The sequence below is a fragment of the Lemur catta genome, chromosome 14 (genome assembly GCF_020740605.2).
Source record: "Lemur catta isolate mLemCat1 chromosome 14, mLemCat1.pri, whole genome shotgun sequence".
Lineage (NCBI taxonomy): Eukaryota > Metazoa > Chordata > Mammalia > Primates > Lemuridae > Lemur > Lemur catta.
In genome coordinates, this window is record NC_059141.1 from 6175056 (window position 1) to 6190754 (window position 15699).

Here is a 15699-nt window from a genome sequence, read left to right on the forward strand (position 1 = left end):
TGTTCCCAGTAGGAAAAAGTGGAGGCAAAAGCACCCGCCCAGCGGGTAGGCACGGCGGCTCCAGTCTGGCCTCTGCGGAACTTCACCCGGTGGCTTTGGGCAAGGCTCTAGCCGTCTCATCTGAAAAGGGCCCTCCCAGTGGGGCAGCCAGCACCCTCTGGGTCTCCAGGACTCACTGTGACTGACCATGAGGATTTGCCACCAACAGGCACAGGGCCCCCCATGGAGGAGACACCCCTGTCCAGGGCCTGGGGGGCAGGAACGCTCCGTGGTTGGGGGAGACCTCGAGGAGCCTGGAGAGGCAGCCCAGCATGCCCACTGCGCCTGGCGCGCTGGAGACAGGGTGGCGGGAGAATGCCCAAACAGCCTTTACCTGCCAGCCAGGTGAGGGCCGCACCCTGGCTGGGCTGGACTTCCAAACAGAGCAGGTATGAAAAGAAAGCTTTGTGTGTCTCCGTGTAGGGCTCTGGGTAGCCCTGCCGGGCAGAGCTCCAGGACAAGGGACTGAGCCTTCCCGGGGTGCAGGTCCTGCGAAACGTGTGAGGCCCATTTCCTGAGCCAAGCCACCCTGCGATCTCGCCCAACCATGAGGCTTCACTCTTGTCTTTGGGACATTTTGTGATAAAAGTAGAAGCACAAGGAATGGATACACCATGGGTGACAGGGAGAGCTCACAGCCAATGAGCGACCAAACCCCACACTCCCAGAACCTCCTCGGCCTCTCTGACTCCTGACAGCCTCACAAACACAGTCATGTGTTGCACAAGTGCACGGGTGTGTGCACGTGTGTTGGGGGTGGATGCAAAACCAGAAGGCCCTGGCAGAGAGGTACCCTGAGCACAGCCAGCGGGAAACCCAGAGGCTGCTCACCGCCCCCGAGCTGGCCACACCTCTGTAGGGAGCACCACAGAGGGACTTCCAGTCCCAACACAGCCCTCAACTCAGCGGGGCCCATGAAGGCCCAGAGAGCCCAGGCTCAGCTGCCCCGCGCCCCTCAGGGTGCGTCTGTGCGCCCAGAGTGCCATCTGGAGGGAGAAGGGGGCGGTGCAGAGATGAGGGTGGCTGCCAACCCCCGGGGCCACCAACACCAGGCCGCAGAGGCCAGCTAACATTTTCTAGGAGCCAAGTCAACAGAAATTAAAATAAACAAGTGAAATTAATATGAAATTTCAGCATTTCAACATGCGGTCCATATAAAAACATGACTCAGACTCTTTTACAATCTGTTCTCCCCATTCAGTCTCTGCAACTTCCGGCACACGGCAATGTGGACCAGCCGCACTGCAAGTGCTCAGCCCCCTGCGGCTTGTAGCCAACAGCTGAAAGATCTCCATCCCTCTAACACACACGACGTACATACCGGGAGCCCCACCTCCTTTTCTGCCCCTGTGGCCTCCCCCACCCCAACTCCTGGCCTCAGTCCCCACCTTAACTGAGCTAACACTCTTCCTCCTCTGACTTGCATGTTCACAAAAGCAGATTTGCATCCTTGCAAACAAATTAAAGGATCTGAAATCTTAAATGCCTTCAGGAACATATAGGGTAACCATCTTTTCCAACCAGGATGGATAACTCCATAAAACAGTGCTCAAGAAAAAGGCAGGCTGCAAAATAACAATCCTGTCTTTGTAAAAAGAAAACAAGAAAACATTAGCAATATGTTTGCACAGAGAAGGTATCTGGAAGGATTTGGCAAATTGCTGACGGAGTTTCTCTCTCTGAGAGGCGGGGCATGGGGATGTCCCCAGGATACTTTTCCTTAAACGGCACACGGGCAACTGGAATCTGCAAAGACCAACCATTGGTGGCGCAAGGCGGGTGCAGCCTCCCCCACACCCACCCTCTTTCTCAGACTTCCCAACTGTGTGTGGGACCTTGTTCCGATGCTCAGCGGCCTAGAGGCACACTTAGGGCCTGGAGCAAGACCGGTGCCTTCCCAGCTCCATGAGGGCACCTGGTACAGGCTGGCCAGAAAAACCTCAAATGAAGTGGCACTAGGGACAGAAAAAATGTTTCTCCCGCAAGAAACCAGCAAAAGCCCTGTGCACAAAACCTAGCAGTTCTCAGTCTTCACCTTCTGGGACCCATAGAACTGCGTTTCCAAACAAGGGGGTGTCTGTCACAAGCTTGTTGGTCAGTGATGCATGTGCCAGGCACTGGGCTGGGCTCCTGACGGCCGACACCAGGCAGCACTGGGCATCGGCTGGAAGGCACCGAGGTCTGCTGTTCAGCAAGGAGCCCCTCGCCTGGGAGCAACAGCAGGACCAGGCTCTGCAACTTTGGGTGGACGGGGAATTGGGGACCTCGGAGCCCCTGGATGGCCTCTTGGAAAGAATGTTGCTGCAGTTTGTGGGTGAGGTGTCCCTCACTCCCCAGGGATGTAAGCAACCCAGGAAACTCTCCTTTGTGGGCCTGGGAAGAAGGAAGGTCCATATTTCGGGCATGTCAGGGGCTTCACAGGTACCTCCAAGCCTGGAAGGTCCTAGAAGTGGCTGGAAGGCACTGGGCTTCCCAATCCTGGAGCCCGGGTGTGCTGAGACTTCTTCACTCACCTGTGTTCACCTATGAGCCCCAAACCCACAGGTCCCTAGGGTCATCCACATGGGAGAGAAACTTCAGTGCGAGAGTCAGGCCCCTTAATCTATCTTCTCTGATCCTGTCCAAGCAGATTGCTCAGGACAAATGTAGCTGGTCTTCCCCATCCCTCAAATCCAAGCACCACTGGGTAACCATGTTTTAACTAAGTCTCCCCGGCATCCTGGAAATCGAACTTTCTCTGAATGACCACAATCGAAATCATCTAGAATAAGACAGGACAACACTCTGGCATCTCAGGTACTCTCAACAGCCGAGAGAGCCAGATTCTGGTCACCACGGGACACCTCCACACGCCCTGAAGTGTCTGACACCTGACAGGTGACCGGCTTGAGACCAGGCAGACTTCGGACCCGGCAAATAAAACCCAAGTTTCTTCTTGAGATGGAGGCTCAGTTCCAAAGCATCCTAACCAACCACCTGCTCTCTGTGTCCCACAGAATGGAAAGGGTGGAACAAAAGGAGGCGGGGGGCTGACCAGAGGGACCGAGTGCCCCGAACTGCAACGTGCGCTGCAGCATCTAACCCGGTGCCAAGATTGTGCCTGACACCCCGGCAGGCGGCGTGGACAGAGCCTTTGCTTATTTTCTCCACACTACACACCGTTTCAAAACGTGGACCCGGTATCGAAAGCCACTCTAACCTACCACTGTCTCCTACAAAAGACCAGCCAGCCCCATCCTTAGAGGTCAGTTACAGACAAGGTAGCGGAAGCCCACACACTGCTCTTAGATTTGGAAATAACAGCCCCCCTTTATTTTGGAAAACAAAACAAAACGAGAACATGGTCACCCCCAGGAAGGAAGGTGGGCAAAGGAACCCAGCCCGGCACTGACCTGAACTTCCCGGTCCGCACCTGCAGGCCTCTCATTCCACACCGCTGGGCACCGCCGACATCACCCACGATATCGTCCCCAATCATGACGGCCTGTCACGGAGTGAAATATGCTCAGAAACGATTCCAGGAGAATTTCACTCCTGTGCCCCTTCATCTTTTTTGACATAATAAACTGCTTGATTTGATGTTTAAAACCACCATCATACAAATTAAACAAGATAATATTGTCATCATATTGATTAAAAGTCAACCCACCTTGAATATATCTCACACTGCCCCCATGGGCCACGGCTCTGAACCGCACATATTTGTGCCATTTGAAATCAATCAGCAGACGTCAAAATGATTTGGTGGCCCAGGGACGTGCAGGGTGCTGACGCTGCCTCACCTCTGCGGGAACATAGGCTAAATTCCACCTGATCCTAAACACTCTGTTAATAGCCAGGTTATCTGCCAACCCTTGGTTCTATGAAAACTAAGTAAATCTCTGGCAAATCTTTGTGAGTTTTGCTTTATATAGGTTTTGCTTTCAATAGTGAAAGTATTGCCTGTAAAACACAAAATAACATACACACACACACACACACACACACACACACACACACAGAGGAGGTGCTCACAGCCTGCATATCATTTTAAAAAGCAGCCTCTAGGATATACTCTCCCACTTGAAACAACCAGAAAACCAGACAAACCCTATGAAAGCACAGTTTCAAGACACTGGACAACAAGCATCAAAGGACAGTGGTTTCTAGACACAGGACACAGGCGAGCTGAGCCCTGCGACTGCCCTCCGCTCACTGCCTTCAGAGCTCCCAGACCAGGGGTGCAGGGAGGGTGCTATGGACTGAAGCGTGTCTCTCCCCAAGTTCCTATGTTGAAGCCTTAACCCCCAGTGCAACTGTATTTGGATACAGGACGTGTAGGGAGATAATTAAGAGTAAATGAAGTCAGGGGGGAGGGGCCCCGATCTGCTAGGACTGGCGTCCTTCCCAGAGGAAGAGACACCAGCGCCTGTTCTCTCTGCCCGAGCACAGGGGCATGGCCATGTGGGGACACAGCAAGCAGGCAGCCGTCTGCAAGCCAGGAAGAGAGTCCTCACCAGAAACTGAACGGGCCAGCACTGAGCTCAGACTTCCAGCCTCCGGAACTGTGAGAAAATAAATTTCTGTCGTTTAAGACACCCAGTCTGTGGTGTTGTGTTACGACAGTCTCGGCTGGCTAATGCAGAGGGGAAATCCAGGGGGACCCCAGGAGACCCCCTGAATGGAGGAGACAGAACTGAGATTCTGGGGAGGCCGAGGCAGCCAGAGCTCACAGGACGGCGTACCAGGGAGGAGGGGCCGCAGGGAGAAGGACTGTGGAGATACCCAGAGGGTCCCCTCAAGCGTTCAGCAGTCCACTGACCAGCACCCGTCGGGGAGCAAACTCCCGAGGCCTGGGCAAGAACCACACAAAAAGTTAGAGAGGACAGTGCCCACCCCTTGCACAGGATGGAATGTGTTCCCACCAGGAGGCTGGGGGTCCCCAGGCCTCAGGCACTGGGCGGCATCTCGGCAGCAGCTTGCTTCAGTAGCAGGGAATAATTAGTCCTAGGCCAAACCCTGCTCTGCTGCTGCAACCAAAATCTTAAAAGCAAGATCTGGAAGGATCAAACTGTTTGCACATAATTTAACTTACATAAACAGAAAAAATTATCAGACATGCCAAGAAGGAAAATATCACACATAATGAGGAGAAAAATCAATCAAATCTGAGCCAGAACTGACACAGATGTGAGAATTAGCAGACAAGAGCATTAAATCAGTTCTAACTGCATTCCTTATGTTCAAAAAGTTAAGGAGAAAAATAAAAGATAAAAGAAAAAGAGGCACGCCTCCACTTCCACCTGTAAAATGGGTGTAACTGGTGTGGTGTTTACATCAAGTCATCCAAGGGAAGCATCTAGCACGGCACCTGGACCTATTAGTTATCTAAACACGTTAAGAAGGAAAAATAAATACTACGAAATGTTTTGTTGCGGAAACTCCTAAGCTACTCGTGTCGGGGACAGTCCATGGGACTCACGACAGGCACTCTCTGCTCCAGTCACTCAGCACCTTTGTACAGAGCCCTGTAGGGCCAGGTGCCGGGCCAGGCAACTGGTACACAACGTGAGTGAGACACACACGGCCCTGCCCTTGTGGAGCTGACAGCAAGTGCAAGAACACATTTATCAGGTAGTTTCACAGACACATGATCACATCCTGTGAGGAAGCACAGGAGGCTGCGAGGCTGACCTCGTGGGCTTGGTGGTGGTCAAGGCTTCCTGGAGGAGGTGAGGTTTCTGAAGAGCAACATGGATCAACTAGGTTAGGGGGTACAGGGGAGGGAAGAAGCCATCCCAGCAGGTGACACCACACTTGTGCTAACTACCCATTTACCCGCCATTCACCAGGGAGAGCCAGGCAATGAATTCCAAAAAGCACATGTGAATAAGCCTAAGCAGCTGTCCTTGGAAACATCTCCTGAATAGGCCTTCAAATGACAGGAACCGAGAGGAGCCAAGGAAAAGGACAACAGAGCTGGTGCCACCCAGAGGCCAGGGAGGCAGCTTCAGCTAAACAGGAAGCTCCTCTAATAACTGCACAGGCTCCTCCCAAGATCATACTCAAACCGAGGCAGAGGGGCCTCTATCGGAGAAGCGGCAGGGCACGGTGGCACCAGGAGAAAGCTCGCAGGAGGTGACCCATGGCTGCCAAGGCTGGGACCTCTGCCAGTTGCTAGTAGCCACAAGCCCACTGCAAGACAAGAGGAACTGGAAATAAAACTGCATTTCTTCCTAGCAAATAGTCTGCACTTCACACTTTTCAAACTAATTTTCTCTGATCTTTCCTGCAGCTACTCCTGGTTTCCAAGGCATGTTGTGTATACTGGTGACACACTATTTGGCTCTAGGTAGAACAAGGACATACACTTTAATGTAATCCTATGGTATTCAGTTTTAGATTCATCTATTATGGTAAATGAGGGATTCTGGTTTTCCATTTATAGTAGTGATCAAAAGTTCCTTTTAAAATACATTTATTTTTTAAAAAGTGAGTCAGTTGAAAGAAACACTAAGTAACAGGGCCAGTGGCACGTACCCAGATATGGTAAAAACTGGAATTGTTTTTTCCAGAATGACTGATGTTCGGGAAAACACTGCCAAATCCAAATGTGCTTCTGTGTCTCTCAAACTGGCTGTTTGGAAACCATCAGATGACCGAGGAAGAAACAGCCAGCGGCACCGTGTGTTCCCTGCAGTGGGACCAGCACCGAGTCTGCTGCACACATACAGGTGACACCAAAGGTCACGCGAAGCGAGGGTTGTGCGGGCAACTCACGCGGCTCCTGGCCTCAGGTGCCTGTGCCAGCCATGGGCCCCTGCCTTAGATGCTATTTAACACTTTGTCCTTCTCAAGGCGCCGTCCTGAATCCGTGGGTCAGCCTTTGAACATTCAGCGTTCCAACTGAGGACCACGTCCACGTCTGCCAAAGGCTCCGGGGCCATCTTACTAGGAAGTTCCTTGGACATGGAACAGGTCTTCCAAATACTTCATGTCATGCCTGACATGTTCCATGCTTCTGGGGAAAATAAAATCTTGCGTGTGCACACACACACACACACAGCTAGACAGCAGAAACTCTTCCTTCTCAGAATAAGACTCTCAGGACCTCCTGGGCTGGGACTTCTGTGGAGGTAGCCCGTGAGATGGAACCAGAGGAATCTGGTCCCCGGAGGAAGAGCTCTCATCCAGGGAACGGCAGCTGTGGCTCTGCCGCCTGCATTCCGCAGTCCCGGAGCCGTGCGTGAGCGTGGGAGCAGGTGGGGGGCCGGCGCCGGGCGCCCGGAGCAGCGATGCCTGCCTGGGCCAGCCTGTGGGCTCCGCAGACGGCAGTGCGTGCAGGACCCCGGGGAGCTCACAGGTTTACTGTCGGTGAAGGGCAATAAGCGTGCAAGAAGGAGCAATTATTGCCAAATCATTTAGGATTTAAAAAATCACTGGCAAGAAGATAGAGGTCAAGAGGTGTGCTGTCAGGGGAAATAAAAACGCTACCTGTCAGGCCTGGGTTTCGCTTCCCTTCTGTCTGTCACATGGTGGAGGGCAGACGGAGACACAAACCGAAAGGTCAGACCCCCCCGGAACCCAGACAGCCAGGGGGAGGCGCCACAGTCACTGAGGCGGGTTTCTGGTTTGGTGCCCAAAGCAGATTCATTCATCCTCCTAAACCACCGTCCTCCTGCCACCCTCCTCCCCACCCTGGGTGCTGGGAGAAGAGCCTCATCTAACAGCAGTGATGTTTGGGGTGCAAACGCCCAGTGCCAAAGAGCTTCCACGTTTCATGAAGGTTTTAGTTACCCCAAGACTCTGCCAGGAGGCAGGGACAGCAGGGCTCAGTGTCTGTACTGCAGCTCCGAGGAGCACAGGCCCCACGGGGAGAGGCCTTGAGATGACTTCTCGCCCTAGGAAGAGCCCTGGACCTTTGGCCTTCAGGCCCAAAAGCACCCGGCTCCCTCAGACACCCAGAGACGGTGCATTGATGAGTGATTTCCACCACGGTCTGACACATTCATAAGGAATACTTACACAGCAACACTCAAAGACCACTCTTTTTAAAAAAGCAAGAAATAGGCAGGTCGTGGTGGTTCATGCCTGTAATCCAAGCACTCTGGGAGGCCGAGGCAGGAAGATTGCTTGAGGTCAGGAGCTTGAGCCCAGCCTGAGCAAGAGTGAGCCCCTGTTTCTACTCAAAATAGAAAAAATTAGCCAGGCATGGTCATGTGCACCTGCAGTCCCAGCTACTCAGGAGGCTGAGGCAGGAGGATAGCTTGAGCCCAGGAGTTTGAGGTTGCTGTGAGCTAGGCTGATGCCACGGCACTCTAGCCCAGGCAACAGAGCAAGACTCTGTCTCAGAAAATAAATAAATAAATAAATAAATAAATAAAAATTTAAAAAAATAAAAAAGCAAGAAATAATGGTGTTGGTAAAGATGTGAAAAACGAACACCCGTATACACAGCTGGTGAGGAAGGTGAATGGACACAACCTTTCTGAAAGAGAAATACACAGTGTGCGTCATGGCCCATGGCACCCCTGGTACCTCTCTCTAGGGTCTCTGTAGAAATGCACGAGAGGACAGACACACAAGATTGCTCCTCAGGGTTTTGTACAAGAGGGAGTTTGGAAGCAACCTAATGTCCAATAATAGGGAAATGGTAAAGAACATTCTAGTAGTCCGAAGGACAGAATACTATACAGTGACAAAAATTTTTTTTTTAAAAAGTGCTTAAATAAGCACAAAAGATAGTTTCCAATAGAATATTGAGGGGAAAATTAACATTTCAAATAGCAGAGACAGGATTATCCCAATTTTGTGTTACAAATGTACATATAGACACAAAACAATTAGAAACATTAAGCATAATTTGTGTTATTCTAGGCTAATGGAATAATGAACGTTTTTTTTTTCTTGTATTTTTCTGAATTTTTCCTATCTCCTTTAATGAGTTATTTCATAATCAGATAAAAAATACTTCTGTTTTAAGGAGAAGAAAATAAAATCTCCTAACAAAGCTTTCAGGAGGGAATACATCTTAAAGAAACCTAAGCCACAAGGTTTTATGGGCACCTATGACCAACGCACATCACAAAGACAACTTCAGCGCTGGACGTTCCTAAAACTCCCGTCAGTTTTGGACCCACTGCTGCAGGGCTCGGTGCCAGGTGTCAGGGGCAAGAGATGCGAATTCGAACCAGGGCTGCGGGCATCCCAAGCCACCCCCGGCCCTCCCTCTCTCAGTGCTGGAAGCCTGTTCCCAGCAGGAGCTGAGCAGGGTTGTCCCCAAACTGACACTCAGAGAAAACATGCACAGCTGGTGGGCGGCACTCAGCCACTGGGGGTGGGGAGTGGAGGGGACAGGCCCTCAGTGGAAATACCTGGGGGGGAGGGAGGCCATGGGGGAAGTGACTGGCCCTGAGCGGCCCCCACGTAGACACACACTCCCCACCCACAGGCCTCCCACCAGGGCTACAGACTGTCCCCAAAGCCCCACAGTCAGGACTGATGTCTTGAGAATCAGGGAACAAAGTGGCAGGGCATGGTCCATTTTTCATGCCCAGCCCTCCCTGGAGAAGCCTACAAACTTCACCCCCTTTTTCCTAGCCTGTCTGGTGGGCATGAGCCCGTGAAAATCACCGCGTCTTCTGCCCACCCTCATCACCCCAGGTCTTCTCTAACTTTGTTTTCAACAGTTTGTGTTCTGCCAACAATACATAGTTTACCATTTTTCAAAATAGAAAATGATACCGTACTACTAAATATGCCTTTCAAACTTCATTTCCGGGAGCTCAGGGACTCTGGGCTGCTGCTGGCCATCCCTGAGAAACTCGGTACAGCAAAGAGCACTGCGGGGGGACGGGAAGACGACGGTTTGGGTCCCAGCTTTGCTCCTCATCAGCAGAGTGGTCTCAGGTTCAGTGCAAGACTTTCCCATGACCACGTCCTTAAGGCTGTGGCTCTCCTCAGGGGACATGTGGCAATGTCTAAAGACATTTTTGGTTTCGCAACTTGGGAGGGGAGTGGGTGGAGACCAGGAAGGCTGCCGAGCAGCCTGTAATGCACAGGACAGTCCCCCACCACAGAAAGATGGGGCCCCAAAACGTCAGCAGTGCCAAAGTCGAGAGATCCTGTCTTAACCCCAAGATGGAAACAACGCAAGCACCTATGACTGGGCTGGAATAAGGATTTCATGAAAAAAATGGGTAGGTGACAGCACCGGGGTGTGCCTGGCACCCGGGGGACTCGGGGTATTCAAGGGCTGTCCTCTCCGAGCCTGGGGCTCCTCACCTGTGAAACAGGCCCCTCCAGCCCCAGCTCCTGCCCTATCTGACTCAGCACTCTGCTTTACACAGTCACAATTTCCATGAAACCTACACAGTTTGCAACTGATGGAACTTCTTATGATCACGAAGGACTGCTGAAACCTTCACGTCATTCAGGCTTTCATATGCAGCTATAAAACCACCCACTGATTTGAAAGCTTAAACCATGAGAATTAGGCATTTCTAGAAGTAACCTTTAAGGTGTGTTATTCTTTGCCTTAATACTGAATCCCAGAAGGGGCCTGGTTGCCTCTAGGAGGTTTGAATTTCCAATCTATTAGAGTAATACCAGCAATCTGTTATTTCTAGGCTATTGAGGAAAGGTTAAGATGAAAATTGGATTTGGGGAGTTATGTCCATTCCGAGTGCAGGCTGAAAACCCCTCAGCAGCAAGAAGTGAGTCAGGTCTCAGGAAGAAGCAGTTATCAAGGGAAATGACTGGTGATAACTTTATTGATTAAAGCAGCTTGAAAAATTTAAGGCTTACCACAGCCTGGCACTTTGGCAGCAAGATAGCTCCTCACAGGCATTTTTCATTAAAAATAAAGAGGCAGGAACAGAGAATTATTACCCTGTGCATAGGACGCAGTTCATCTGAAATGGCCTTATTTTGAAATACTGCTCCAACGTGTCTACACATCCTGAGACTCAAGTAACATTAATGAACGTCTTAAGAAAATGGCATGCAATTGCCACTCACCTGTCAAGGGGAGAGACAGAAACGTCAGCTGAGGGTAGAAGAGAGAATGACAGTGTGGGAGGTAAATGAGACACGATGTGGCCACATGGGCTCAGAGACACCAGAGAAAGCAAGTCGGGGGCACAGTGCTCAGGGTGGCAGAGCCTCTAGCAGACGTGGTGACCTGCCAGGAGTCCACAGACCTCACTGTCTCCCAGCCCCCACTGCCGGCATCTGAAAACGAGAAACCAGGATTAACCAGCGCCCCGTGAGGGCCCCGGCTCTACTTTGGGGTGTGGGGAGAAGCGTTTCTCATTCAGAATGTGACAGATGCTCACTGTGCAAATGACTGAAAAATGCCAAAAAGAAGACACAGGGGAGGAGAGTCACCCCGTGTGGAACTATCCGAATATAACCAACGATGCCGTCTGGACATTCAGTTCCTTCCAGGCCTGTTTTCTAGGCAGTGGCGGGTTTTTTGGTTTTGGTTTGGGGTGGGGGAGGGGGTTGTTTGAGATGGTTCTGAGCACACTTATATAATTTTAAATACTGATTTTTAAAAACTCAGATTATGACATTAGCCTTTCTCCCTCTCTATAGCAAGTTATCCTAAGAATTTCTTCTCTCTTAAATTCATCCCAAGAGTGGGACAGAAATATATACATGGTTGCTCATATTTTAAAAATGGAAAGATAAGCCATAATATCCATAAAAATGGCCACGTACGCAAGACCGGTAGAGACAGAATAGCAGGAAGAGGACACAAGTTAGAGTCCTTAAACATGTCTTGCTTTGTGAATTTCATCAGAGAAATACGAATCAAAACTACAATGAGATATCATTTCACCCCAGTTAAAATGGCATTTATCAAAAAAACAGGCAATAACAAATGCTGGCAAGGATGTGGAGAAACGGGAACCCTCGTACACTGTTGGTGAGAATGTAAATTGGTGCAACCGCTATAGGGAACAGTATGGAAGTTCCTCAAAAAGCTTAAAATAGAACTACCACATGACCTAGCAATCCCACCACTGGGTATATATGCAAAGGAGGGGAATTCAGTATATCAAAAAAATATCTACACTCCCATGTTTATTGCAGCGCTATTCACAATAGCCAAGATTTGGAATCAACCTAAGTGTCCATCAACAGATGAATGGATAAAGAAATTGTAGTTCATATACACAATGGAATATTATACAGCTATGAAAAGAATGAAATATTGCCATTTGCAACAACTTGGATGGAACTGGAGAACATTACGTTAAGTTAAATAAGCCAAGCCCAGAAAGGCAAATCTCACATGTTCTCACTCACATATGGGAGCTAAATATTAAAAACAATTGATCTCATTGAAGACAGAGAGTAGAATGACGGTTACCAGAGGCTGGGAAGGGTAGCGGGAGGTGGGGATAAAGTGGGGATGGGTAATGGGTGCAAAAATATAATTAGACAGAATGAACAATATTTGCTAGCACAACAAAGTGACTACAATCAATAACAAATTAGGGTATACTTTAAAATAACTAAAGGAGTGGAATTGGAATGTTCCTAACACAAAGAAACGATAAATGTTTGAGGTGATGGATACCCCAATTACCCTGATTTGATTAATTCACATTATATGCCTACATCGAAACATCACAGGTACCCTATAAAGATACACAACTATCATGTCCCCAATAATAATTAAATATAAAAAGAATTATCAGTGCTAAAATTAGGAGAATGATCAGAAAGAGGATATTTACATAGTGTGAAAGTACTTTCCCACAAGATACTTATCAAAAGAGACAAAGAGTAACTTTACAGTGGAGAGCCCTGGCAGATGCCTCCTCAACTGGTGATCAGAGTCAGTATCACCAATAACGGGACAAAGGATACGACAAGCCTCTAACAGGGTGCACCGAGAGGGGCACAGCATCATTTCTCTGAGATTCCTGCCAAAAATGCAACATCTAAATTAAAGTATGAGTACTTTTCAAAAATGCCACGGTCATGAAAGACAAAGACAGACTGAGAAAGAGTCTCAAAGTAAAGAACACAAGGAACATGACTGCTAGATGCAACGTGTCCCCAAAAAGCCATTAGTGGGATGGCTGATGATGTCTGAATAAGGCCTCTAGATTAGTTAACAATCTAGTTCCAGTGTGGATTTCCTGATTTTATAGTTGTTCTGTGGTTATGATGTAAGTTCCAACATTTGGGGAAGCTGGGTGAAGGAGGAGGGGAATTCTTTGAACTATTTTTACAACTTTTTTGAGTATGAAATTACTTCACAATTCAAAGTGGTTATTAGTTGATAATATTGAAGCTTAATGATGGGTACCTTGGGGTTCCTTGTGCTGCTCTTTCTGCTTGTACAGACGTTTGAACTGTTCCATGATGAATGGTTACAAAAGGGGGTTTAGGAAACAACCAATGCAAGGTATGGCCCTAATATGGATTAGATTCCAACAAATCAACCGTAAAAGAACATTTCTGAGATAGCCAGGGAAATTTGAAAATGAATATGATAATACTGAAAAATTACTGTTGATTTTTTAAGGTAGTTTTTAAAATTTTATTGTGTTAAAATACACATTACATAAAATTTATCACTATAACAATTTTAATGTGTTCAATTCATTGGCATTAAGCACATTCACAATGTTGTGCAGCCATCACCACTATCTAGTTCTGGAATACTTTTATCACCCAATACTTTCATCACCTCATACCCATGAAGCAGGACTCCCCTTTCCCCTGTGTCCCCAGTCCTGGCAACCACTAATCTGCTTTCTGTCTCTATGGACTTGCCCATTCTAGTTCATTCACACTGTAGCACTTGTCAGAGCCTCACTTTGTTTTTTGGGGGGTGGGGAACAAAGTCTTGCTCTCTTGCCTAGGCTACAGCGTACTGGCATCATCATAGCTCATTGCAATCTCAAACTCCTGGGCTCAAACAATCCTCCTGCCTCAGCCTCTCAAGTAGAGTAGCTGGGACCACAGGTGTGAGCCACTACGCCCTGCTATCCTATCTTATTGTAGTACGCTTTTCAAAAAATATGGTCATTTTAGAACATAACTGCAATGCATTAAAACCCCTAATGGTGCCCAAAAAGCACATAAAAAGATGCTCAACATCATCATCTGTTAGGAAACGCAAATCAAAACCACAATGGGATACTACTTCATACCCACTAAGATGTTCATATAAAAAAAAAAAAAACACCTAGAAAATAAGTATTTGCAAGGATGTGGAGAAATTCGAAAATTTCAGGGTGGGGCGGCAGCTGTGGACAAAATCATAACTGCTTTTTTTCTTTTTAGGATTTAGAAGTTTGGAAGGCAATCTGTCCCCAAAATAGTCATAATATAAAGGTGGCCTATTGTTGTAATCTTGCTGTTATGTTGACTTTCCAAAAAAAAATATTTTTAATACACTGATAGGACTTATCAATTCTTATCCTTCCAGAGAAGCAGCAAAAAGTCACTTTGAAAAAGCCACAGACGTTTCTCGCTCTCACACTGAAACTAATTTAATAGGCTGAAAGCACTGAGCGCACCTCCTCTGCTCCCATGGGGGCCCCACAGGCTGCCTGAGCCCTGAACCCAGGGGCTGCCCCACACACTCGCCTCGAGAGGCGCCAACCTACCTGGTGGGCTTCCACCCCGATGGCTTGCAGGGCAGCCTTGAAGAACTCAGGAGAAGGTTTCCCCACTACTTGGGCTTCAATGCCACAAGCGTACTGGGAAGAGAGAAAAGGACATGGTGTGGGTTTGGGATCAAGGAACAGGTGTGTGCCCAACCCAGGGAAGACTGTCCCAAATGTGCCCCAGGGGTCACGGCCCTTGAAGAGGCCGGGTGCTGTGTCCTGAGAAACACGAGACCTTGGCTGGGGCAGCTGATGGGACGTGGGTCAGAGTGGACCATGGGGAGCCCCATCTGAGGGCTTGGCCACAGATGGCCTTGGACACTGAAGGGGACATCAGGAAGGAGTCCAGTGAGGACACATGGAGCTTGAGGTGCTGCAGATGCCCAGGGGCAGGGGAGAGGCCAGGGTGGTCCGCACAGGCACAGAAGCTGTGAGTCCGAGAGGAGGGCAGCAGAGAGCACACGGGGAGAGCCGGCGGGGTCAGTGTGGGCAGCGAGGGCTGTGCCACCAGAGGAGACGGAGGGAGGGCTGGGGAGAGTGACAACGAGGGCAGGTGAGGGGCCCAGCGCCAGAGGAGCCCCAAGTAGGAGGGCCGACTTAGGAACACAGAAGCCCTTCATACGCTAAGCACCCCTCTTCTCCAGAAAGACTGGAAACATCCCAAGCACCCTGAGATCCGAAGAGGGCTCAGAACAGAACCAGGACAAGTACCTCGAGCGCCTTCATGTAGGCCCCGACGTCCAGCACCAGGCCAGAGGTCTCCTTGTAATAGCGCCTAGAAGAGAGCAGAAGGGACACAGGAGCTGAGCCAGGGCCGAGGGCCGGTCCAGACGCCTGCTGGGAGTGGCCGATGGAGGCCAGCGCAACAGGGACATGGGAGCACAGTGGGCTGGCAGCTCCAGGGACGCCACGGTTCGTTCAGTCAGAACAGGCCCCTGCTGCCAGCCTTGTGGGGACCCCCCTGCAATGACTAACAGGGGGCCCCGGGGCCAGATGGCTCCAGTGGCCAACACAGAGAAAGACAAGTGACCTGTGTTCTGGGAAG

General features: G+C 49.6%; 1 protein-coding gene across 1 annotated transcript in view; it reads right to left on the bottom strand.

Moving 5' to 3' along the window:
• The window catches only part of LOC123649817 (phospholysine phosphohistidine inorganic pyrophosphate phosphatase), a 101425-nt gene that overhangs the window by 59501 nt on the left and 26225 nt on the right, over positions 1-15699 (bottom strand). The window contains exons 4-6 of the mRNA XM_045568015.1: positions 15366-15429; positions 14655-14747; positions 3432-3523 (exon numbers count right to left, since the gene is read on the bottom strand). Coding sequence (XP_045423971.1) covers positions 3432-3523; positions 14655-14747; positions 15366-15429 — 249 coding nt within the window. The remainder of the gene's footprint in view (positions 1-3431; positions 3524-14654; positions 14748-15365; positions 15430-15699) is intronic.